We start from the raw sequence: 26,350 nt of genomic DNA on the forward strand, positions 1-26,350 counted from the left end.
TAAAGACAAACTGTGCCCTTGGGAAGCTAAATGAAAAAGCAACAGTAAAGCTTACAGAACTTAGCTCGTACAATTTGCCTTGAAGGCGGAAGATTGGTTCCCTGAAATAGCAAAGAATTATATGCTTTAGTTCAGAAAAAAGTTTTTAAAATAAAGTCTGTTATTACCTCTTCTCCTTTCAAAACAATGGAAAAATTTCTAGAGCAGAGGTTTCAATTTGTTCAATAATTGTACCTCTGAATTTAAAAAAAAAAACTATAAAATCATCATTGTTTTGACTTGAAAAGAAATAACAATGCAAATATTCATTATCACATAAAACATAAAAGAAACAGCAAACTGTCAGAATTAATGCAATCTCTGCAGAGCGCTATTAGTCAGAGACAGCCGGTCAGCCCAAAACACAAAAACTCAAAAGATCAGATCTTCTTAGGAATTAACATCTTCGTTAACCAACAGGAATTTGGTGTGGCAGAGAGTAAATCCAACAACTGCCTTCTTCATGAGCTGTCCCTTCACTGTTACCAAGCTGTGCAAATGTGTGAACTAGTCAGCAGCACCAAAAGCTCATGCAACTACTCACCATATTTTAACCTTGAACTGACTCATAGATTCCATGTTAAATCAAATTTAGGGGTAACATAAGCAAGCGAAGTAGGACACAAGGAGTCAATTTTGAAAAGCAGAGCAAATAGCAGAAAAGTTATTTAAAATAAATCAATAAAGTTAAATGCATAAAATAGCAAAAAAAAAAATGCAACGCACTCCAAAAACCTTACAAGCAAAAACAAAACAAAAAGCCGCATTTTCAGCAAAATTTGCACATGATTAATTTGCATTAAAAAATAATCAATCAAGCGACTGAGTTCAAATTCTTTGGGGCATGCATGCAACTGATTATTTTTAAAATGCCTACCTGATTTCCAACTGTGTTTTTCTTGTGAACCTGACTGCTCCTCTGCTGAGCACTGAGAAAAGCAAAGGAGACCAGCACTGAAGAAACACATAATACTTTTTTTTGGAACAAGTAACACATATTAAAATATATACAGGCTTTCAAATGTATCAACAACTGAGGCAGAGCAAATTCCAAAAATCCAGGCCAGTTTAATTCTGGAAGCAAAACCAACTCAGGGGAATTAGTACCAATTAACCATCCCAAACCAAAAACATAACATCATGGTGTAGAAAGCTGTATTGCTACATTAATCACGTGAGTCCGTGCAAGTATTTGTGATGTCCTAATAGATATACAGTTGCACTGAAAATTAACAGTTAACATTTACTGAGTATATGTTCTAAGAAGTATTTTACAGATATTGGTGATTTTGATTTATATTTTTATTTTAACTCCATGAGGTAGTTACTATTATTCCTCTCATTTTACAGGCAGATAGAATGAGTCACAGAGAAACAAAGTGGCTTTCTCAAAGTTACTCAGCTAATAAGTGGTGGTACCAAGTAGTCTGATTCCAGATCCCAAACTCTTTGTGATATTACCCAATATCATTGTTTTGAATTCTACTACATTCTGACAACTCCTAGAATGATCTCCAGCTTGGACCCATTTCCCCAATTCCAGACTCAAATGTTTTTGACAACTCACCCTCTCCACTTGGAAGTCTAATGGGCATCTCAAACTTAATATGCCAAAACTGAACTTGTGATGTCCTCCCTAAAACCTGCTCCACCACAGTTTTCCCCTCTTCAGTTAGTGGCAATTCCATATTTCCAAGTGCTTAAGCCAAAATCCTTGATTACTCCCTCTCTCTCACAGACTCCATATCCAGTCATGAGCAAATGCTATTGACTTTAAGATGTATTTAAAACTCGGGGCACCTGGGTGGTTCAGTCAGTTAAGTGTCTGACTCTTGGTTTCGGCTCAGGTCATGATCTCAGGGTGGTGAGATCGAGCCCCACACCCGGCTCCGTGCTCAGGGAGGAGTTTGCTGGAGATTCTCTCTCTCTCTCCCCCCTCTCTACCACTCTGCCCCCTCCCCCGCTCATGCACACATTCTGTCTCTCTCTCTCTCATAAATAAATCTTTAAAATAAAATAAAATGTATTTAAAATTCAACATGTTGGGTTGCCCGGCTGGCTCAGTCGGTGGAGCATGCAACTCTTGATCTCGGGACTGTAGGTTCAAGCTGCATGTTGGTTGTAGAAATTATTTAAAGATAAAATCTTTTTTAAAAAATACATTAATTAATTTAATCAAATAAAATCCAACATCTTTTTACCACCCCTCATGGCTACCACATTTGTCCCAGCCATGGTTATCTCTTATTTGTATTGTTATCACTTACTCTGGTCTCTGCTTCCACACTTGTCCCCCTAATATCAATTCTCAACACAGAGGCCAAAGTGATCCTTTTAAAAAGGGGATCCTTGCCATACTTCTGCTCAAAACGTTCTATACTACTATGCAATACCATTCTATTCAGGATAAAAGTCCTTACAATGGTCCACAGGCCCTACTCAACTGACCCCCAACCTCTGCCTCTTTGAATCATCTACTCTCCCCACCTTGTTCACTGGAGAGGTCCAGCCACAATGACTCCTTTCTTTTTTTCGAACCTACCAAGCACAATCCCACCTCAAAGCCGTTACGCTGCTACCTGTTCCCTCTGCCTAGAATACTCACACACCATACAGCTGCATGGCTCTTGACATCACCTTCTTCAAGTCTTTGTTTAAATTTATCTTTTCAGTGAGACCTACCATGATGACCCTATTCAAAATTACATCCCTCCCCTTCTCCAGCACTCTCATCCTCTTTATACCGTTCTGTTTTCCTCTATGGCACTTTACACCTTCAAACATACTATATAGTTTACTGATTTTTGTGTATATCTATTTTCTGTCTTCTTCCATTAGAACATAAGCTCCTTGTGAGCAGAGGTTTTTGTCTGTTCCTTGTCCCCAGTGCCTAGAAACTGCTTGGCACATAGTTGGCTTCAATGAGTATCTGTTGAATGAAAAGTCCAATGAGATTGATATCATTATAACACGAGCACAGAGGGATTAAGAGTCAGATTTGACCTCAACAATTTAACTCTGGAGTCCAGATATTTATGTGCTATGTTACTCTATCTCTCAAAAGAATGAAGGCTTTCTTTCAGTGAATTCATGAGTAAACACCTATTGATACAAGAAAATAAAAGTCACTGTGGCAATTCTGAAAAGCAATCCTGAACCCTCTCACTAGTTGTTTAAGAGTTTATAGAAGCGGGGCACCTGGGTGGCTCAGTCATTAAGTGTCTGCCTTCGGCTCAGGTTATGATCCCAGGGTCCTGGGATCAAGCCCCGCATTGGGCTCCCTGCTCGGCGGGAAGCCTGCTTCTCCTTCTCCCACTCCCCCTGCTTGTGTTCCCTCTCTCGCTGTGTCTCTCTCTGTCAAATAAAATCTTTAAAAAAATAAAAATAAATTTAAAAAAAGTTTATAGAAGCTGTTTTAGAAATTGATGAAATAGTCTAAAATAGAGAAAATGTAAAGTCATCAATCAACCATTTAAAGTGATGGGATCTTGTGGTTCAGTAGCACATCACAAATCACACATTTAGAACAGCTGTTGAAATTAGCAATCTTTTATAATCTTCCATGATGTATTTAACTTGCTTCTCTTCATTCAATCTCAGGAAGAAACAAACACTACATTCAAATGAGGTTGGGGAAGGCATGAGTGGTAAAAGGGCACACAGTATTTGATTACTAAAGATATTTTGTGTATATTTTTTTTTGTTTTTCCATTTGCTAATTTCAGGGTTTGAGCTTCTTTCCTCATTGTTTTTTGTTATTTTTCTAGTTTTTAGTTAAATGCTCGCTTCAGTAACCACTATGAAATTCATCTCTTTCCAACCATTTCTCTACATAATCCAAATCTACTTTATTAAGGTTTTTGTGGTGAGGTTGTAAATGAGATAAATTTTGCGTCAGGCTATGGTCAGGGGTCTGATGCACCCACACTGCCCTCTCCTGCCCACCATGCCCTGAACCATGGAGTGTGTCTAAAGTGTTTCTCTTCTGGGGCTTCAGATCTTGGCCATCCTTTCTTTCTCCAGGCCTGCAGGTTCCCCCTCTTCAGGGAAGAACTGGGACCAGCTACAATTATACTATATCATGCCACCTTCATGGCTATGGTCATCCTTTCCAAACCATAATTTTATTAGGGTTTTCTTCAGGGGAAATGTTTTAAAATAAAGCATTTACTAGTAGTGATAATTTTAAACTATGATAGATCCACAGGTATTTAAAGCAGGCAAACTACTGGGGACCCTTGAATTATGTGTATAACCCTTAAAAATCACATAAGAGAAAAATAGCAGAACAAAAAGCGAAAGAGATTGTTGATGACTCCCTGTGCTACCTTAAGCAAAGAACATGGCCCATACAGACCTCAGTGCCTTATCTATAAAGTGTGAATGAGTGAGTGATGTGTGTCTGTGTGTGTCTCTGTGTGTGTGTGTCTGTGTGTGTAGACAGAGAGACAGAGACAAGGGGTGGGGAACTACCCTAGCTGTTTCTTAGGTTCCTCTTAGATCCAAGATTCCTTGAGAGGCAAAGTTATTCCCAGAAGCTTATGACCTATACTACATAAAGAGACTTTCCACTGACAGAATCCTTATCTACTAAATAATCATATTTAGGATCTACCATATTCTAAGAATATGCAGGAGGAAAAAGATTTATTTTGTAATCCCATATCAAGTATTAGTGTTAAAACAAACACTATGGGGTGCCTGGATGGCACAGTCGGTTGAATGTCTGACTCTTGGTTTCGGCTCAGGTCATGGTCTCAGGGTTGTGAAATCAAGCCCTGTGCTGGGCTCTGTGCTCAGCACAGAGTCTGCTTCAGATTCTCTCTCTCCCTCTCCCTCTGCCCTTCCGCTCACGTACTCTCTCTCTCAAATAAATAATAAATCTTTTTAAAAAACCCAAATACTAAAGTGTTCAACATCGCTCAGCATCAGGGAAATCCAAATCAAAACCTCAATGAGATACCACCTCACACCAGTCAGAATGGCTAAAATTAACAAGTCAGGAAAGGACAGATGTTGGTGGGGAGGCAGAGAAAGGGGAACCCTCCTACACTGTTGGTGGGAATGCAAGCTGGTGCAGCTACTCTGGAAAACAGTATGGAGGTTCCTCAAAAAGTTGAAAATAGAGCTACCATACAACCCAGCAATTGCACTACTGGGTATTTACCCAAAGATACAAATGTAGGGATCCGAAGGGGTACATGCACCCCGATGTTTACAGCAGCAATGTCCACAAGAGCCAAACTATGGAAAGAGCCAAGATGTCCATCTACAGATGAATGGATAAAGAAGATGTGGTATATATATACAATGGAATATTATGCAGCCATCAAAAGGAATGAAATCTTGCCATTTGCAACAATGTGGATGGAACTGGAGGTTATTATGCTGAGTGAAATCAATCAGAGAAAGACATGTATCATATGATCTCACTGATACGAGGAATTCTTAATCTCAGGAAACAAACTGAGGGTTGCTGGAGTGGTGGGGGGTGGGAGGGATGGGGTGGCTGGGTGATAGACATTGGGGAGGGTATGTGCTATGGTGAGCACTGTGAATTGTGTAAGACTGATGAATCACAGACCTGTACCTCTGAAACAAATAATAGATTATATATTAAAAAAAAAAGAAGAAGATAGCAGGAAAGGAAAAATGAAGGGGGAGAAATCGGAGGGGGAGACGAACCATGTGTGACTATGGACTCTGAGAAACAAACTGAGGGTTCTAGAGGGGAGGGGTTGGGGGGATGGGTTAGCCTGGTGATGGGTATTAAAGAGGGCATGTACTGAGTGGAGCACTGGGTCTTATAGGCAAACAATGTATCATGGAACACTACACCAAAAACTAATGATGTAATGTATGGTGATTAACATAACATAATATAAAAAAAAAGACATAAACCCAAATGGTAAATTAGAGCATGTGGGGAAAAAAACAAACCCAAATACTAAACTAACTTTACTTTTGACTGAAAGAATAACCTTTTCATAGCAACTGGCCCCATAAAGACAAGGATACTTATTAAAGATGTATTTAGATACTTGAAGTTACTATATAAGCAACATAATAAAAAAATAAACTTCTAGTTAGAAAACATTCTTTATCATAATTCTTATGTATGCAATGATGATTGAACTAAAAGTATTTTAAAATATTTATTTAAAAATGGGAGGACTTCTAGGAAGATAACAGAGTAGGAGGATCCTAAGCTGACTTGGTCCAACGAACATACCTAGATAACAGCCACATCAGTGCAACCAAAGCAGAAAATGACCCAAAGACTGGCAGAACAGACTTTCCACAGTTAATCATACAGAGGAGGTCACATCAAAAAAGGTCAGAGGCGCAAAGGCGGTGGGGAACCAAACTCCTGGTGAGACCAACCACAAATGGAAGGGACACCACAAGAGTGGAGAAGACCTCATACCAGGCACCCCAGGCACAGGGGACCTGCACTAGGAATACAAGTCCCCATAACATTTGGCTTTGAAAACTCGAGCTTAACTTCATGAGATTTTTACAGTGGGGCTTAACTCTGGTACTTTAAAAATCAGCAGGCTCAACTCTGGGAGATGTGGAGAGGGACAAGAAACTAAGTCCCTGCCCTTAATGAAACAGTACAGCAAATAAAACCACCTAGATACAGAAGCAACAGTTTGAAAAGCACATGGAATATATGGGAAGGAGATTTACTTACCAATTTCAGAACGAATGCTAGAGGGGCAAAGATCATTAGGAGAATTCTCCAAGAACAAAAGAGCTGGCAAGTGCCATTTCTTCCCATGCACCCACCCCCATCCCAAGCCTAGACAGCCAGATACCTGCGGAAAGCAGCTTCAATAACCTCTACCTATCATGTTGACACTGTGTTCCCCACCCCCACATTCTGTGGATTCACCCCATCCAACCTGCCCCACTCTGCAGAAGTCCCCTCAAAGTGGCTCTTATTGTATCTCATCCTGCAAGCAGCCCCAACAGGGACTGACACCACTCCAAAGTGACTCCTGCCCTGATGAAAGGGGAAAATAACCACACATACCAATCCTATTGCATCCCCAGCAGCCAGGCCTTATAACTGGCAGTGCAGAGAGAGTCCCCTGCTGATCAGTGTATCTGCAGTCCCAGCAGACAGTATGGGGGCAGGTATCTTGGTCTAAATGCCAGCCCCACCCACCAACAGAAACCTCCCAGGAGGCAGCACAGGGAGAGAGCCCTGCAGTTTGGGGTCACTTTGCAGTCCTGACAAATAGGCTGAGGGCAGACCTCTAGTCTGACTGCCCCATTACCCAACTACAAGCCCACAGGGGCCCCTGGCTGGCCCCTTAACAGCAAAGGGACTAAATCTTGCCCAAAACAGGTAAAGTGAGCCATTGCAGTTGACTGGACTGAAGGCAAAGAAAGCTTAGCCACAACAATAGGGTACATGAAACCCATACAGGAGACACCCCTGAACTGCCTGGTTCTGGTGAACAGAGGACCTTGTGCTGCAGGGCACCACAGGACCTCTTCCTCATAAAACCACTACTTTCAAGATCCAGGAGATGTAACTGCTTTTCCTAATACATAGAAACAAACACGGTTAGACAAAATAAGGAGACAGAGGAATATGTCACAAATTAAAGAATAGGACAAAACCACAGCAACAGAGCTAAATGAAACAAAGACAAGAATATGTCTGATTAAAAAAAAATCAAAGTAATGGTCATAAAGATACTTAATGGACTTGAGAAAAGGATGGAGGATCTCAGTGAGACCTTCAACAAAAAGATAGAAAATATAAAAAAGAACCAATCAGAGATGAAGAACTCAATAAATGAAATTAAAAATACACTATAGGAATCTAGTAATAGTAGATTTGAGGAGGCAGAAGAATGGATCAACAAGCTGGAAGACAGAGTACTGGAAAGAAACGAAGCTGAAGAGCAAAAAGAAAAAAAATTAATAAAAAAATGAGATAGGTTAAGGGAACTCAGCAACATCATCAAGTATAATAACATTTGCATTATAGGGATTCCAGAAGGAGAAGAAAAGGGGGCAGAAATTTTGTTTGAGGAAATAATAGCTGAAAACTTCCCTAATCTGTGGAAAGAAACAGGTATCTGATTCCAGAAGGCACAGACAGCGCCCAACAAAATCAACCCAAGAAGGCCCACATCAAGACACATAATAATTAAAATGGCAAAAGTAGTGATAAAGAGAAGTTCAAAAGCAGCAAGAGAAAAGAAAACAGTTACATACAAGGGAAACCCCATAAGGCTATGAGCTGATTTTTCAGCAGAAACTTTGCAGGCCAGAAGAGAGTGGAATGGTATATTCAATGTGCTGAAAGGAAAAAACCTGCAACCAAACATACTTTACTCAGCAAGGCTATTATTCAGAATAGAACGAGAGACAACTTCCCAGACAACAAAGGTTAAAGGAGTTCTTCACAATTAAACCAGCCTTACAAGAAACATTAAAGGGAATCCTTTGAGCAGAAAGAAAAGGCCATACTCAGGAGTAAGAAAATTGTGAAAGGAAAAAATTTCACAGTTAAATACAAACATAATAAAAGTATTAGATTAATCACTTATAAAACCAGTACGGAGGTTAAAGCACAAAAAATCAGTTATGTCTATAAATATCAGTCAAGAGATTCACAAAATAAGAGGATGTAAAGTATGACATCATATACATGAAACATGGGAGGGGGGAGAAAAATTTAGTGCTTTTGGAATGGGTTCAAACTTAAGTGACCATCAACTTAATATACTGCTATATGCATAAAATGGTATATATGAGCCTAAGGATAATCACAAATTAAAAACCTGTAATAGATATGCAAAAAATAAGAAGGAAGCAATCCAAGCATACACTAAAGAGAGACATAAAACCATAAGGGAAGAGAGCAAAAGAAGTAAGGAACAGGGAAGAACTACAAAAACAACCATAAAACAAGTAACAAAATGGCAATAAGTGCATACCAATCAATAATTACTTTGGATGTAAATGGACTAAATGCTCCAATCAAAAGACCTTGAGTGACTGATGGATTAAAAAAAAAAAAAGCAACACCCATCTATGGGCTACCTACAAGAAACTCACTTCAGACCTAAAGATACATGCAAATTGAAAGTGAAGGGATGGAATAAGCAGTTACCATGCAAATGGAGGCAAAAAGAAAGCTGGGGTAGCAATATTTTTATCAGACAATATAGACTTTAAAACAAAGTCTGCAACAAGAGACAAAGAAGGACACTATATAATGATAAAGGCAATAATCCAACCAGAGTATATAACAGTTGTAAATATTTGTAGGCCCAACATAGGAACAACTAAATACATAAAGCAACCATTAACAGACATAAAGGAAGAAACTGACAGTAATACAACAATAGTAGTGAACTTTAACACCCCACTAACATCAATGGATAGATCAGCCAGGCAGAATATCTACAAGGAAATAGTATCTTCGAGTGACACATTAAACCAAATGGATCTAACAGATAAATTTGAACATTCTATCCCAAAACAGTAGAATACATAATCTTTTCAAGTGTACATGAAACATTCTCCAGAATACATCACAATTAGGCCACAAAACAAGGTTTTTATTCAACAAATTCAAAAAGATTGAAATCATATCATGGATCTTTTCTGACCACAATGGTATAAAACTAGAAGCCATTCACAAGAAAAAAATGTAGAAAGAACACAAATACATGGAGGCTAAATAACATGCTACTAAACAATGAATGTGTCAACCAAGAAATTCAAAGAGGAAATAAAAAATACATGGGGAGAAATGAAAATGAAAACACATGGTCCAAAATCTTTGAGATGCAGCATAAGCTGTTCAGAGAAGGATGATTATAGCAATACAGGCCCACCTCAAAAAGCAAGAAAAATCTCAAGTAAGCAACCTAACCTTACACCTAAAGGAGCTAGAAAAAGGAAAACAGAGCCCAAAGCCAGTAGAAGGAAGAAAATAAAAATTAGAGCAGAAACAAATGAAATAGAGACTAAAAAAAATAAAAACCAATAAAACAGATTAATGAAACCAGAAGCTGGTTCTTAGAAAAAATCAACAAAATTCTTTATCTTTAGCCAGACTCATCAAGAAAAAGAGAGAGGTCTCAAATAAATAAAATCTGAAATAAAGGAGGAGAAATAACAACCCACACCATAGAAATAGAAAGGATTATAAGAGAATATTATGAAAAATTATATGCCAACAAGTCAGACAACCTACAAGAAATTCCTAGAAACATATAACCTTCCAAAGCTGAATCAGGAAAAAACAAAATTAGAACAGACCCATTACCAGCAGTGAAATTGAATCAGTAAAAAAAAAAAAAAAAAAAAAACAAAACTCCAAACAAAAGTCCAAGACCAGACGACTTCATATGTGAATTCTACCAAACATTTAAAGTAGGATTAACACCTATTCTTCTTGAAATATTCCAAATAATAGAAGAGGAAGAAAGCATCCAAATTCATTCTGAGGCCAGCATTACCCTGATACTAAAACCAGATAAAGATACTACAAAAAAGGAAAACCATAGGCCAATATCTTTGATGAACATAGATGCAGAAATCCTCAACAACAACAAAAAAAAAGAAAGAAAGAAAGAAAGAAATCCTCAACAAAATCTTAGCAAAACAAATCTAACAAAACATTAAAAGATCATTCATCATGATCATGTGGGATTTATTCCAGGGATGCAAGAGTGGTTCAATATTCACAAATTAATCACATTGACAAGAGAAAAGAGACAAACCATATAATCACCTCACTAGATGCATAAAAAGCATTTGAAAAACTACATCTTCCATTCATGGTAAAAACTCTCAACAAAGTAGGTTAGAAGGAACATACCCCAACATAATAAAGGCCTTATATGAAAAACACAGAGCTAACATCATAGTCAGTGGTGAAAAAACAAGAGCTTTTCCTCTAAGAACAGGAACAAAATCAAGATGTCCACTCTCACCACTTTTGTTCAACATAGTACTGAAAGTTCTAGCCACAAAAATCAAACAAGAAAAGGAAGTAAAAGGCATCCAGATTGGTAAGGAAGAAGTAAAACTGTCACTATTTGCAGATGACATGATACTTTATATAGAAAACCTGAAAGAATCCACCAAAAAACTACTAGAACTAATACATCAATAGCCTCAGGATACAAAATTAATATGTGGAAATCTGATGCATTTCTATATGCTAATAATGAAATAGCAAAAAGAGAAATTAAGAAAACAAGCCCATTTATAATTGCTCCAAAAAGAATAAAATACCGGGGCACCTAGGTAGCTCAGCCGGTCAAGCTTCCGACTCTTGATCTCAGCTCAAATCATGATCTCAGGGTGATGGGATGGAGCCTTGCATCGGGCTCCATGCTAGGCATGGAGGCTGCCTAAGATTCTTTCTCTCCTTCTGCTCCTTCCACCCCCCTCAAAAAATAAAAAATGAAATTAAATACCTAAGAATAAACTTAACCAAGGTGATGCTCATGGATTAGAAGAACCAATACTGTTAAAATGTCCATAGCACCCAAAGCAATCTTTCATGCAATCTCTATCAAAATACCAACAGCATTTTTCACAGAACTAGGAAAAATGACACTAACATTTGTATGAAATCATAAAGACCCCAAATAGCCAAAGCAATCTTCAGAAAGAAAAACAAAGCTGGAGACACCATAATCCTGGGTTTTAAGATATACTACAAAGCTGTAATAATCAAAACAGTATGGTACAGGCACAAAAACAGACACATAGATCAATGGAACAGAAAAGAGAGCCCAGAAATAAACCCATGCTTTTATGGTCAATTAATCTACAACAAAGGAGGAAAGAATGTACAATGGGAAAAAGATAGTCTCTTCAACAAATGGCTTTGGGAAAACTGGAGTGCTACATATAAAAGAATGAAACTGTACCACTTTCTTACATCATACACAAAAATAGACTCAAGATGGTTTAAAGACCTAAATGTGAGACCCGAAACCATAAAATTCCTAGGGAAAAAAAAAAACATAGGCAGTAACTTCTTTGATATTACAAAATTAAACTATTGGGACTATGCACAGCAAAGGAAACCATCAACAAAATGAAAAGAAAAACTACTGAATGGGAGGAGATATTGCAAATGGTTTATCTGATTAGGGGTACATATACAAAATATATAAAGAACTTATACAACTCAACACCCGAAAACCAAATAATCCAATTTAAAAATGGACAGAAGATCTGATTAGACATTTTTCCAAAGAAGACATACAGATAGCCAACAGACATATGAAAAGATGCTCAACATCACTCATCATCAGGGAAATGCAAATCAAAACCACAATGAGATATCACCTCACACCTGTCAGAATGGCTAAAATCAGAAACAGAAGAAATAACAAGTACTGGCAAAGATGAAGAGAAAAAGGAAAGCTCATGCACTGCTGGTGGGAATTCACCCTGGCACAGCCACTGAGGAAAACAGTATGGAGGTTCCTCAAAAAATTTAAAATAGAATTACCATATGATCCAGTAATTCCACTAAAGGGTATTTAGCCAACAAAAATGAAAACACAATTTGAAAAGACATATGCCCTTTTATGTTTATTTCAGCATTATTTACAATAGCCAATATATGCAAGAAACCCACCTGTCCATAGATAGATGAATGGATAATGAAGATGTAATATATAATATTGTATATAATTACATTATAGTTGGATGTATACACACACACACACACACACATACACATTATGGATTATGACTCAGCCATTAAAAAGAATGAAATCTTGCAATTTGCAACAACATGGATGGACCTAGAAAGTTATTACACTAACTGAAATAAGTCAATCAGAGAAAGAAATATACCATATGATTTCACTCATATGTGGAATTTAAGAAACAAAACAAATGAACAAAGATAAAAAGACAAACAATAAAAAACATTCTTAAATAAAAAGAACCAACTGGTGGTTGCCAGAGGGGAGGCTGGTGGGGGCATGAGTGAAACAGATAAAGGGGATTAAGAGTACACTTATTTTGATGAGCACTGAAAAATGTATAGAATTGTTGAATCACCATATTGTATACCTGAAATGAATAGAATACTGTATGCTAATTATACTTGAATTTTTTTAAAAAAACTAAAAAAATAAATTTAATTTAATTTAAAAATATAACTAAATAAAAATTAAAATGTATTCATGGGAAACCATGTAAGGACTTGCAAGTTAGTTTGAGCCTTTGGACATATTCTTGGTGATAGGTACTTAGTTGGTTATATCTGCAATATTGAAAACATACCAATATATAATGCTTTAATTTGATACAAGTCAAAAATTTTAGAGCACCAGTTATCTGCAAGGCACTCTGTAGAAGATATAAACACAAATAAGTACAGTTCTTGTAATCAGAAGCCTCCAATTTACCTAGTATGGGTAGTGAGCTACACAAAACAAAAATAACATAGAAAGGATAAACTCCATACGAATAAGTATGTGAAGATGTAACAGAAAGCTAAAAAATAAAGTGCTTCTGTTCCAAATGTAGGATATAATTACCTTGTATCTTCTTATTCTGTGTGTGTGTTCGTTGTTAATTGTATAAATTCCTATTACACACAAATCACTGTGGAAGGCTTTGCCAAAGCACTAACACAGAAAACCAAATTAGGTTTATTTAGTTTAATTTTCTGAGACCTATTGATTTTAAAAGTATATAATAAGAGGCTTAAATTTTTGTAAAAATAAGAACACAATGAAATTCATTCAAAGAAAAAAATATTCTCTTTTAACTCAAATTATTTTTTGCATATTCATTTCTATCCTTGTCAATGTGCACACATAATAAAAGATTCAAATAACAAAAGAGTGTGTCAAGGGGGTATGTGACCATTTTCCAAATAAGCCCTATGCATAGTAATAGGTCCGAATGTTCAGAGAAAAAAGATTATTTTAGTCTGATGTGATCTAAGATTTTCACAGAAAACTTAAAAAGAGGTTAGACATTAACAAAGGAAGACAAGCAACTGCATTCCAAGAGAATGGAGTAGTATTAGCAAAGCCAGGAGGTAAAAAATGAGGCATGTTGTGGAAAGTAAAACTATTATGGCAAAATTACATAATCATAGACTCAGGTTTGTAAAATGACCTTAAGAGCCATTTAGTACAATAACTGTATGTTGAAGCCAATTATGAAGAATTTGGCCACTATATTAGAGGCAGCAAAAAATATTCAAAGTTTCTGAGCCAGCAAATGGCATGATCAAAGCAGTGTTTTAGTAAAATTACCTCCCTGAAATGGGTAGTATTGACTGAAGCAGGGAAGACAGGAAACAGTCAGCCTAGACCCCCTCCCTCTGACTGCTGGAGTCCTGCCCAGCCTTCAAAGTCAATCAAGTACCATTTCTGGATTATGCCTTCTTAGAAACCTCCAGTTATCTCTCTTTCCCATGAACTCCCAAAGCTCTGGGCCTGTGCCTGTATTATATAAACAGGACTTTGTTATAGGCTGATCTCAACTCCCCTCCAACTATGTCTGCTCCTTGATGGCTGGCCGTGTGCTACATTAATCTGGGTATCTTTACCTCTCTTACCACCAGCATTACCTAGCACAGTGTTTATAGTAGTTTCTTAAGAAATAGTTATGAAATTATATTTTGATACCAAGGTTATTTTTAACTAGATTATTAATGTTATCTGCAATAGGAAGTTTAAATATTTTGAAGAAGTGTGCCATGGACAGGTGCTACAGCAAGAGTATAGTACATTGAGGGATCCAAAAGTGGTCAGTCTGTCCAGAGCACAGGGCTAGGGTGTGAGACAGACAGAAATAGTGACAACAGAATAGCTGAAGAGGTAAGCAGAAGATGGATTCTACAGGACCTTAGAAACCATACTAATCAGTTCAGACTTTACTCTGAAAGTAATAGGGAACCCTGGAAAGAATGAGAATGAACATGACAAGAGGCAGGGAGACTACTGTAGTAACCCAGGCAAGAAAAGACTAACTTTAGTAGTAGTAATGATGACAGGAAGAAATAGACAAGCTCAAAAAATATTACAGAGGCAGAATCAAATGGACTTGATAAAGATGGAGGGAAACAAAGAAGGGGAAGAAGGAGTAGAAAATGATGCTCAGGTTTCTGGTTTGAGCAACTGGGAGTTCCCATCCACAGAGAGAGGGAACAATGGAGAGGAGTAAATTCTACGATCACATGATGAGCTTAATTTAGAAATATTTGGTTGTGGCTTCTATAAGGTATACAAGTAGAGATGCCTAGTATGTAGTGGAATATGGTACACAGTCCAGGAAAAAGTTCTGGAATGGAGGTCTAGATTTAGAGTCATCAGATAAAGATGGTAACTGCAATCATTGCAGTGAGAGGTATTGGTCAGGGATAGTGCAGTTAAGTGAGAAAAGAAGAGGATCTATGAAAGACTCATGATAAAAAACAGTTGTTAAGCAATGATCAGAGGATAAAGAGCTCCAAAATAAAACTGAGAAGGTGCGGCTAGAACAGAAAGAGGAAAACCAGGAGACAGTGGAGGGGTACTGAAGCAAAGGAACAGATCTCAACAAGAAATGGTTATGGTGTAAAATGAAAGACTCAGAATTGTCCATTGGATTAACTGTTCTGTCTCAACCAAAAGCAGTCTCAGTAGAGTAGTGTGGGAGAAACAAGACTGCAGTGGGCTGGACGCCTGGGTGGCTCAGTCAGTTCATTGCGACTGCCTTCAGCTCAGATCATGATCCCAAGGTCCTGGGATCGAGTCCCGCATCAGGCTCCCTGCTCAGCAGGGAGTCGGCTTCCCTCCCGGCCCCTCCTCCCTCTCGTTCTCTCAATCTCTCTTTCTCAAATAATAAATAAATAAAATCTTAAAAAAAAAAAAAAGACTGCAGTGGGCTGAAAAGTGAAAGACAAATGAGAAAGAAAAAAGTGGAGTCTAAATCTAAGGTTTACTCTAAGTCAACCCATACAGGGCTCAAGTGAATCAAGAAAATGGAGTCCCTCAAAGATGTAGATTCCATGGCAAATGTTAGGGTGTGCCTCTCCCTCCACCACTATGTTTAGTTCATAGAGATTTGGAATTAAATGAAACTTTAGTAGTAACCATGAGAGAGAAAATACTAGCAAAATGGTAACATACACACTATGGCAGTATAAGGAAAAGGCTCATCCTTTATACTTTGGTAACAAAGCATTTAAAGAGTTGACTGCCAGAATGGCTAACATTAATAAATCAGGAAACGACAGATGTTGGTGAGAATGCGGAGAAAGGGGAACCCTCCTACACTGTTGGTGGGAATACAAGCTGGTGTAGCCACTTTGGAAAATAGTATGGAGATTCCTCAAAAAGTTGAAAATAGAGCTACCCTATGACCCAGCAATTGCACTACTGGGTATTTACCCAAAGATACAAATGTGATCCAAAGGGGCACATGCACCCCAATGTTTATAGCAGCAATGTCCACAAGAGCCAAACTATGGAAAGAGCCAAGATGTCCATCAACAGATGAATGAATAAAGAAGATGTGGTGTATATATACAATGGAATATTATGCAGCCATCAAAAAAACCACAACGAAATCTTGCCATTTGCAACGACATGGATGGAACTGGAGGGTATTATGCTAAGCGAAATAAGTCAATTAGCGAAAGATAAGTATCATATGATCTCACTGATATGAGGAATTCTTAATCTCAGGAAACAAACTGAGGGTTGCTGGAGTGATGGGGGGTGGGAGGGATGGGGTGGCTGAGTGATAGACACTGGGGAGGGTATGTGCTATGATGAGTGCTGTGAATTGTGTAAGACTGATGAATCACAGACCTGTACCTCTGAAACAAATAATACATTATATGTTAAAAAAAAAAGAAGAAGAAGAAGAAGAAGATAGTAGGAAGGGAAAAATGAAGGGGGGGAAATCGGAGGGGGAGACGAACCATGAGAGACTATGGACTCTGAGAAACAAACTAAGGGTTTTAGAGGGGAGGGGGTGGGGGGGGATGGGTTAGCTCTGTGATGGGTATTAAGGAGGGCACGTATTGAATGGAGCACTGGGTGTTATATGCAAACAATGAATCATGGAACCCTATATCAAAAACTAATGATGTAATGTATGGTGACTCACATAACATAATAAAATAAAATAAAATAAAATAAAAAAATAAAGAGTTGACTGCACATTCCTAAGCCTTGGGGTTTGCTTAGCAGCAACTAACAAAGTTATCTCCTTTTTCTCTTCTAGAAGCTATCACTGTAGGTTACCACCAAGCAGTCAGTAAAGTATGGCTCACCAATGAAGGACTCAGCAATCAGCTGGATTCACCATACTCTAGAACTATGTTGTCCAATACAGTTTCTGGTAGCCAAATGTGGCTATTTAAATAAAAAATTTAATTAATTAAAATTTAATTTAACTTTCATTTCATTTCTTTTGTTTTACTAGCCACATTTAAGCTACTCAATAGGTACATGTGGCTAGAAGCTATTGTATTGGATAGCACAGATTATAAAATATTCCCATCCCTTCAGAAAGTTCTATTGGATGGCACTGCTCTGGAGTTAAGAAGCTCTTTCAGAATGTTCTTTTATATTACCCCAAGAAGATTATGAACACCCGTCGAGAGTCCCAAGAGTGCAGCTTATCACAAGCCGGCTTGGCTCCATCCAATCAGACTGAAGCCAAAAGGGGAAGAAAACTACATGATGTCAATTCCCCCTGCAAGATCTTTAGTGAAGTCACAGGCTAAATATTATGCAAGAAAACCCTCTAGAACTTGGGGGCCTATCAAAGAAGGATGACTCACCTCCTAAGATCCATTTTAAGGATGAAGATAATATTCAAAATAACAGACTTGAGAATGAAAGAGAAAAGTACAAGTCTGCTTATTTTTAAAATGGTGCTTAAAACATTAGAATTCATAACTTATTTGAATAGGTGATACCAATGATGCCCTTGCAAGTTGTTCAACCCTATATTTCTACACGATACTAGTCCCAGTAAGCAACCAAGCATTTAATTCCTGAATTTGCATGAGTCAAAAGAATAATCTTGTTATAATACCTAAAATTTGATTCCACAAGAGAGAACATTCTCATGTAAGAATAGGAACTAGAAACACTATTATAATAGAATATAATTATGTATTAGGGAAAAAAAAAGGAGAATGCAAAGGGAAAAACCAACATTGCTCTAAAATTTGGTGCCAAGGCTCCAATATACCACCTTTCATAAAATGGCAACAAAGGCATTCCAGAGGATCAGGAAAGAGATACAATGAATATTACAACCAATAGAATTTTCATGGTACTCATATAACAAGAATTGAAATCTGCACACTGTATCATTTCAGCTATGAGAAAACAGGTGTTGAGACTGACCGAGCAGATTGAAAAATGGACCTTGGTCTGCTGCTCGTGGCACAGAGATATTACTCTAATGGTCTATATCTGGAGCCTATTTTTCTCTTAAACCACTGGACTGCGTAAGTCATAGACAGAAGGCAAATTGTGCCCATGGAACAAATGAAGAAGAGCCCAAGAATGTGAAAGTTCACTTCCCAAGGCATTCAGCTAACAAGCTTGCCTTTCTATTCAAATACAGCAGGATTACAGAGAAAGAGGGGAAGTGAATAAAAGAATAATTGGACTAGCTTTTGTTTTCTTACATAACAAAAACTAGTATTGTCTAAAAAAAATAGAATGTAGGGTTGTTGTTTTTTTCAACAGAGAAGAATGATAAATTAAAATCCTTAAATCATGAGGAAAGTGGACATTTTCTTCTGAAATATTGGACTGTTAGATTCAGAAACTATATTATAGTTGAAAGATCAAGCTTTCAGAAATCAGGAAATTCCAAAGCAAGCCTACAAGCAGTGCTTTCTTGGACACATTACACGTGGTACATATTTTATGGTCCATGTTTAACAAATAGCTGGGAAATGAAAAAAAAATTTCCACACATTCAGCATGGTGGAATACGGTCTACAGCAGAAAGGACAAGTTTGAGATGTCCTGAACACTACTTTGAGAATTAATATTCTGTTCATCTAATTTTAGCAATTTGTTTTCTTTTTTTCTTTTAATTTTTAGAACAAAAGTCATCCCAGGTGAAAAAAATATATGTGTGTGTAAAATGCTATGTCTATCACCATCCTATAAATCTGAGAAGTGGTCCCCCTCTTTTGGCAACTCTAAAAATTTCATGAAATAAATGCTTCTTTTCCTCAACTCCAGACCTTAATTTTCTATCTTTGGAACTTAAAAATACTTACATAATTGTCTTCAAATATGGCTTGACTTTTCTTCTTTGATGGAAACAGCATTCCTGCCAACTTTAAAATTTATAGCTACAACCATATTTTTTTAATTTTTAAAAGCACAAAAAAATACCACAACCCCTTAAGTGATTTTGAAATGAACATTTCTTCATATTCGTAATTGTCCCATGTCACACTGAAATGCACTCCAACTCATCATACAAATGGAAAGAACATTCGCCTCTGAGTCTCATTTAGAGACAATATCAGCAACTAAAAAAATATTCCAGTGGCAATCATACTCAAGTCATCATAAATTTCATAACAAAGTAAAATGGTACATCTAGTAATCAAATTCCTCTGGGTATCCCTGTATGTGTGTGTGTGTGTGTGTGTGTGTGTGTGTGTGTGTGTGTGTGTGTGGCACTTTCTCACTTTTACAGACTACACCACAGTTTGCAAAAGCACTTTCCCATAACTTCATTAATTTGATCTTCCAACAATCCTGAAAAGTACACAAGACAGGGATTATTTATTATCCCATTTGATAGAGCAGTAAACTGAGATACAGAAAGGCTAAATGACTTGCCAAAACCCAAAGCTCACCAGTGACAAACCCTGGAAAAAAAATATCCAGACTGCTGACTCCTAGGCCAGTCCTTTAAAAGAAAGTTTAGATGTGCAGTTTTAAATTCGATGAAAAATGTGCATAGTTGCTAAGTTTCTAAAGCAGTTTGAACAATGCTTCTTTTTCTCCCCCAACATCATAAAGGTTCATAGTCTTACCTCACTGCTGGAAAAATGGGGCAGTCACCTGGATTACAGAGAGACTGCATCAAAAAGCTGAGTTTGAAAGTATTTACATTTGCAAAATTATGTGCCTTTGGAAACCGAGTCAATATAATACTGTAGTTGAACAGCTTCTGAGGTAGAAAATATTGAAACTCTGGACTACTTATCTTTAAAAATAAATAAGTGTATGGGGTGCCTGGGTGGCGCAGCTGGTTGAACCTCCAACACTTGGTTTTGGCTCAGGTCATGATCTGAGGGTCATGAGATCGGGCCCCATGTGAGGCTCCACATTCAGCGGGGAGTATGCTTGAGATTCTCTCTCTCCCTCTCCCCCTAACCCTACCTGCCCCACCCCCCGTGCACTCACGCATTCTCTCTCTCCCTCTCTCTTTCTCTCTCTAAAATAAATAAATCTTTATGAATAAATAAATAGGTAATGGGGGGGGATGTTTCAAGAAGACTATAGGGGTGAAACTAAATTGCAGCACTGATTACAAAACTTGTTCAAAAAAATATGAATCCTTCCCAAACTCCTTATGATTCTTTTCTGTTTCTTCCTTAAATCAGGTACCACAACGGGGCAATGTTGCAACATCCTTTTCACTTTTAAGTTATAGTGTCAAGGTTACATCTATATCAGTTACATTTTTATAAGAACCTAACTAGCATTTGTAACCAATAAAAATCAACATTAAAGGCAGCATTCCTGTTATTTCAAATGACTCAAGGATTTGTTGTTCTTTTAAATTCCTCAAAGAAGCAAGTAAAGTAAATGGAGAATGTGTCAGCTTAACTTTTTACATGTGTTTCTCTCTACTTTTCAATTATTCGGCAAGCTCCTAAAGACAAAAATATTTTTTTTCTTTTTCTTATATATTTTCCCCCATAGCAACTAGTGTAATGCTTGGCACCAACACATGGAGTTCACTGACTATGCTGGAAACTGGGCAGAAATTCTCAAGTCCCCCCCCCCCCGTTCCAAGCCTAGGGATAGAGAGGCATATTGGAGTCTAGGTGTCTTCCTACTGGTGATTTTGCAGAAGGAAATGAGCAGTGCAGATGGTGAGAGCCATGGAGGCTAAAAGAGAGGGGGGCAGGTCTATGTGAAATGCCTGTGGAGAAAAGACCTATCTAGAAGTTGAAGTAGGTAGTGTGGCGAAAAAGGCAACTGACCAAAGGAACATATTCATCACTGTGTTCTAACAATTTTACACATAGGTCACAGACAGAAAATAGTTGAGAAAAACTAATCTACCACACAATGGATGCAAAATATACATACACCGTTGGTTAAGCCATCATGACAACAGCCAAGTTTAGAATGAGACAATTTTCTGTTGGATAATTGGGCCTTTGCTCCCTAACATATGCCTACGAATTCCTCAGACCACTGTGTAGTTTAGCTTACATGACCTACACACCTGTTGCTTCTAAGTCAGAGTATAATCAAATAAATTTGTAATACATTTTGTTGTTATATTTTTTTACTTGTCCCTGTTCTTGAATATGCAGTTCAAGTAATGGTACTTGGCCCCTTTACTTTATATTTTATATAAAATAGACTATGTTTTATATACCCGAAGTTGGAACCATGTACATGCCACAAATATATTTTAGAGTTAGCATCAAAATTCCTTTTTTTTTTTTTTTAAGCAAAGGAAAATTGGTTCCACTAAAGGTCAAGAAAAAATGGTGAACTCAGGGTCTTGAAAATGTCACATGATGAATAACTAACCCTGAATAACTAAGCATATCTATATGACAGTATCCATGAATATAGCAATAGAATATTAGAATATAACAGAATACATGTATGAGAGAATAGCAATATATAGACAAGCTTATATAAAATATATATACCTTGTAGAAAAGAGAATGTTCATCCAAAAAGATTCCATCTAAGTTTACAAAGGATAGTTTAAAAAAAAAATAGACCTCTATATTCTTATTTAGGGTTATTAAAATAGCTTGGATCCTGTGAATTGCATTTGATACTTCAAATTTATGTGAGAAAGTGTTCCCAAACATATTTTAAATGTGCATCTGTTACTGCTTATCTATGAGAGTTCAAGTACAAACTGCAGATCATCATCCAAAAACAATGAATATCTAAGACACATATGACTTCATATGCTGCACAAAGAAAGAGCCAACTACTTTATCGAGAAAACATGGCCTCATGGCCGTGAGGTTCAGACCTCCTACATGGTCGACTCAGAGTTAATCCTGACACAGAAGTGTAGGGTTGTAGGGTTGTAGCAGAAATTCACAATGTGCATTCTAACCAAACTAGGAAGAGGAATGCATGTGGCAATCAAGTGTTTCACATACTTTGCAAACCCAATGAAATCTTCGTGGTTGGTGTTGATGTAGGAGACTTGGATATCAATCAAGAGCAGTACCTATAAACAAAGAGAAACACTTCAGTGAAAACTCATCGCAAATACTCTCAAACACAAATGTCAGTAACTGCCTACAAATTATTTATCTTCCTCTGATTTTTAAAAAGATGCTTCAGTTAAAATGAAAAGCTGCACTAATTTTTCTCATTAGACTCATAATTTTTACTCTAAATTCATAGAGTAAAAGTCTACATCAAAAGTCTGAGTCCCACATGAAGACAACAGCATTATAGTTTACAGGCATGTACTCTTTGCCTATTTAACACAGAACCTAGAATTATTCTAGTCTTCTAAAATGTAGGCATAATGTTCAAAAGGACATGCGTGTACCAGTGAGGGGCTGCTCAGAACTTCCTGCTCTTGCAGACACTGTATATTAGCCATGAAATAACAATATTATCTCTTGTTTTTCCTCTTCTCTTCTACCTCTTTAAGTTCCTTCTAGACAAGCAGAAGAAACATCTCATCAACCAACTCAAAAAGGGAATATACAAATAAATAGAAAACATCCTTGAGACCACTGGCTTCATTATCAAAGCAAAACTTCAGTCAGGTCTCTGCTAAAAGATCACCTCCTCAGAGGGATCCTCCTTGCTAATTCTATCTAAACTAGCACTCTCTTCATATCCTATTACTCTGCCTTACTTTCCTTTGTAGCACTACCACTAGCTGACATAGTAAGTTTCTACATATTCCATATACAGACCCCATCTGCCATATCCACTGCTCTATCCCCAGTGCCTAGAACAACATGCACATTCAATCAAGATTTGTCAAGGAATGAATTGAATGCATGTTCCAGTAAACATGAAACATGAAAATGTTCGAACCACAAGATACTTATAAACTCTAAGTCAGAGATTTGGAAAGTCCCTCTGTAGAAAATATTCTTCAATAGGAGACAAGAGGGCTTAGAACAAGAGAGAGTGAAGCAACCAACCAGAAACCGGAAGGGAGTTTTATTCCAGAGATACTCAAAACTGAGTTCCCCTTCCTGTTTCCTTGCTCTCCCAACTGTGTCCCTTGTTTTTCTAGAATGCTGAGACTTGTTAATAGAAAAAAATACTTAAGAATCCCTGCCCACAGGGGCACCTGGGTGGCTCAGTCGGTTAAGCATGTGCCTTTGGCTCAGGTCATGATCCTGGGGTCCTGGGATGGAGCTCTCTGCTCAGAAGGAAGTCTGCTTCTCCCTCTCCTTCTACCCCACCCTCCATCCCCACTTGTGCTCACTCTCTCTCTCAAATAAACAAAATCTAAAAAAAAAAAGAATCTCTGCCCACATACCTCCAGAACTCTGTACTTTGACTTTGTTGAATGAACTTTTGATAAACACAGTAGGCTTATTCAGGCCGCCTCCTTCCACTGAAGATGACATTTGAGTGCATCAGAGCCCTGATAATAATGGTTCACTGACATGGTCTATATAATGCTTCCCAGAGAGTACTTCCTCAGGAAAGCCTTATCAGATCCTCAACCTGTACCCTCATCCCAGACCAGACTGGATCAAGCTATTACTGTCATATAGACTATATTATCATATTATATTTTACATGTACATTGCACCTTATGCTTTTTATTTGTTGTGTATACCACAAATGTAACTAATTATCTGTATATATTTTGTTTGATGTTTTGCTTCCCTGCAAGAGTACAAGTAAGCTCCATGGAAGCAGGAATTATACTTCTCTTGTTCGCCACTTTATGCCCAGAATGTAGCATGATACACATAGTAGGTGCTCAGTAAGTATTTGTGGCTATAAATTTATAACTTCTACCAGCCTTGAAAAATACTTTACTTTAAAGGGAGCAATTTATTACCACATTATAATTAGTACATGGCCACTTATTATTTTCTCTCACTACCCAATGCTATGAGCTCTAAGGTTTTGCTTTCATGGCTAATCTCGGCTGGTCATCTGGCCAAATCTTGCTGTGAGTCCCAAGGGGACCTGCCAAAAAGAATAAATGGATCACCCCAAATCCATCCCCACTACCAATCATAAAGCCAAGGTACAGGCACTATTAGGTCAGTAACATCGTACTTGTATAAAAAAGTTTCATGTCATCAGATACAGTTTCATTTCTTCTCTTAATGAACAAAACTAAAGAGTTAGGAAGAATTGTCATTATTAGATTATGGTATTGCCTCTATTCTCCCTACAATGAAGCCAGATTCTGTTAAATGTCATACTCCCAAATCTGTTTCACCAAGGGTTTGTATCAATAAACCATAATGTTTAAGCACAAATAAATTGTTGCCACCATAAAGAGCAAAATATCTACATAATTCTCAACACTGCCTAAGGTTGTCATGAATATCTTGGCCGTTCATGCACATTAACTTGGACTGCACTATAGGAAAAAAGTAGAAAAAAAATAAAAACTATGGCTGCTCTCATTCATATTCCTGGAAACTGGGAGTCTGTGTTCATCCTAGGAAAAGAGCCAGGTCACATGTGGAGGATGAAAAGGAAAATAGTACATTTTTTTCTCATTTTTTCACTTTCTCAGAGTTTCTCACTGCCTTTTTACCCACAGTTACTGAATATTTAAAGAAAAGTAAAGCTACCCCTGCTAGCAGTAATCGCCCACAAAGTCAGCCACTTTCACATGCAATGACATGTATGGAAGCACCTGGATTAAGAGCAGGCATACATAGATGTTTGAAAAAACTGTTTAAGAAAAAAGTTCACAGATTTATGATTTCCCAAATTTTTTAATTTTGAAGACTTTCACCCCCACACAAAGCTTCCAGCAGAGGCTGGTAATAATTTCTTAAAAATCTTTTAAAACTGAAAATAACTGCAAGAACACCTCAAAGCATTTCTGGTACAGAGGCTGGAGGAAATGGGTCACTCTCTGACCGGCTACTTCAGAAGCATCATATGACCCAAAGCAGCACAGAGTTCAGAACTCTTATGTGAGATCTATACAAACTGATATATTCAAATACCAAGAACATGCATGATTTTACTATGCTACACAGGTCCATATTACAGGTGTCAAGCACCAGCTTCAAGTGGTTAATTGATTAACTGTCATCATTACATCGGAGTTGCAGATGGAAGACAATTTCTCTTGAAATCAGAAAAGGCAATTCTTTCTCACAGATACTATGTGTCATAGCTCTTCAGGAAAAACAATGAAAATCACTTAAAATTAATGAAGAACTAAGAGCTGTATTTGGATTACTTCATTTCATCCTCACAAAATGCCTCTGAGTTAACTAACATTATTACCCCACTTTAAGATGAGGAAACTCAAGTATAAGATGTTGAGTACCTTGTTATTTACACAGAAAGTAATGGGAGGGCTTGCATTCAAACTCAGGCAGTCTAAACTGGAAGCCCACAATCTTAACAACGTTAAATTTGAGAATATCATTTTAGGAAAGCAAAAACTCTAAAACATGAAACATGAAGAAGTTAACAATTGCTTATAATTAAGATAATAACTGTACTACTTTTTCCTCAACATTGTTTTTACATAGGATCCCTAAGAGTTAAGTAGGATATATTATCCCTTGAATTTTATAAAGACACCAAATTAAAACGGTTATCTTATTGACTTAAAGTCAGGAGTATGGCTGATACTAGAACTTAAGTTTTCTTGGTCCAACAGCAGCCATGACGTTAGATGTGCGGGGGAACTTCTGGCGGCGGGATTTTATATCTGGGCCTGGGCTTCATTTCATTGGTTCATGAGTTAACATTGATTTGTTTATCTCCACTAAGTCACAAAGCCTGTTTTTTCCTCTTTTGGCTATTGTAGCTATCCAAGGATGTGGAAGCTGGAAAACAAGTGAAAACTATAAATAATGGTTAATTAACTTTGAAAGCACAATGATAAAAAGTAGTAG

At 37.4% G+C, this 26,350-nt stretch overlaps 1 protein-coding gene across 4 annotated transcripts in view; it reads right to left on the reverse strand.

Moving 5' to 3' along the window:
• The window catches only part of DNM3 (dynamin 3), a 576,371-nt gene that overhangs the window by 308,305 nt on the left and 241,716 nt on the right, over nt 1–26,350 (reverse strand). For 2 of the 4 annotated variants that reach the window (XM_021682631.1, XM_021682629.1), the window contains exons 12-14: nt 22,421–22,491; nt 917–968; nt 72–101 (exon numbers count right to left, since the gene is read on the reverse strand). In XM_021682631.1, coding sequence (XP_021538306.1) covers nt 72–101; nt 917–968; nt 22,421–22,491 — 153 coding nt within the window. The remainder of the gene's footprint in view (nt 1–71; nt 102–916; nt 969–22,420; nt 22,492–26,350) is intronic. The other 2 variants (XM_021682630.1, XM_021682632.1) reach the window with 1 other exon arrangement.

This window comes from Neomonachus schauinslandi, chromosome 6 (genome assembly GCF_002201575.2).
Source record: "Neomonachus schauinslandi chromosome 6, ASM220157v2, whole genome shotgun sequence".
NCBI lineage: Eukaryota > Metazoa > Chordata > Mammalia > Carnivora > Phocidae > Neomonachus > Neomonachus schauinslandi.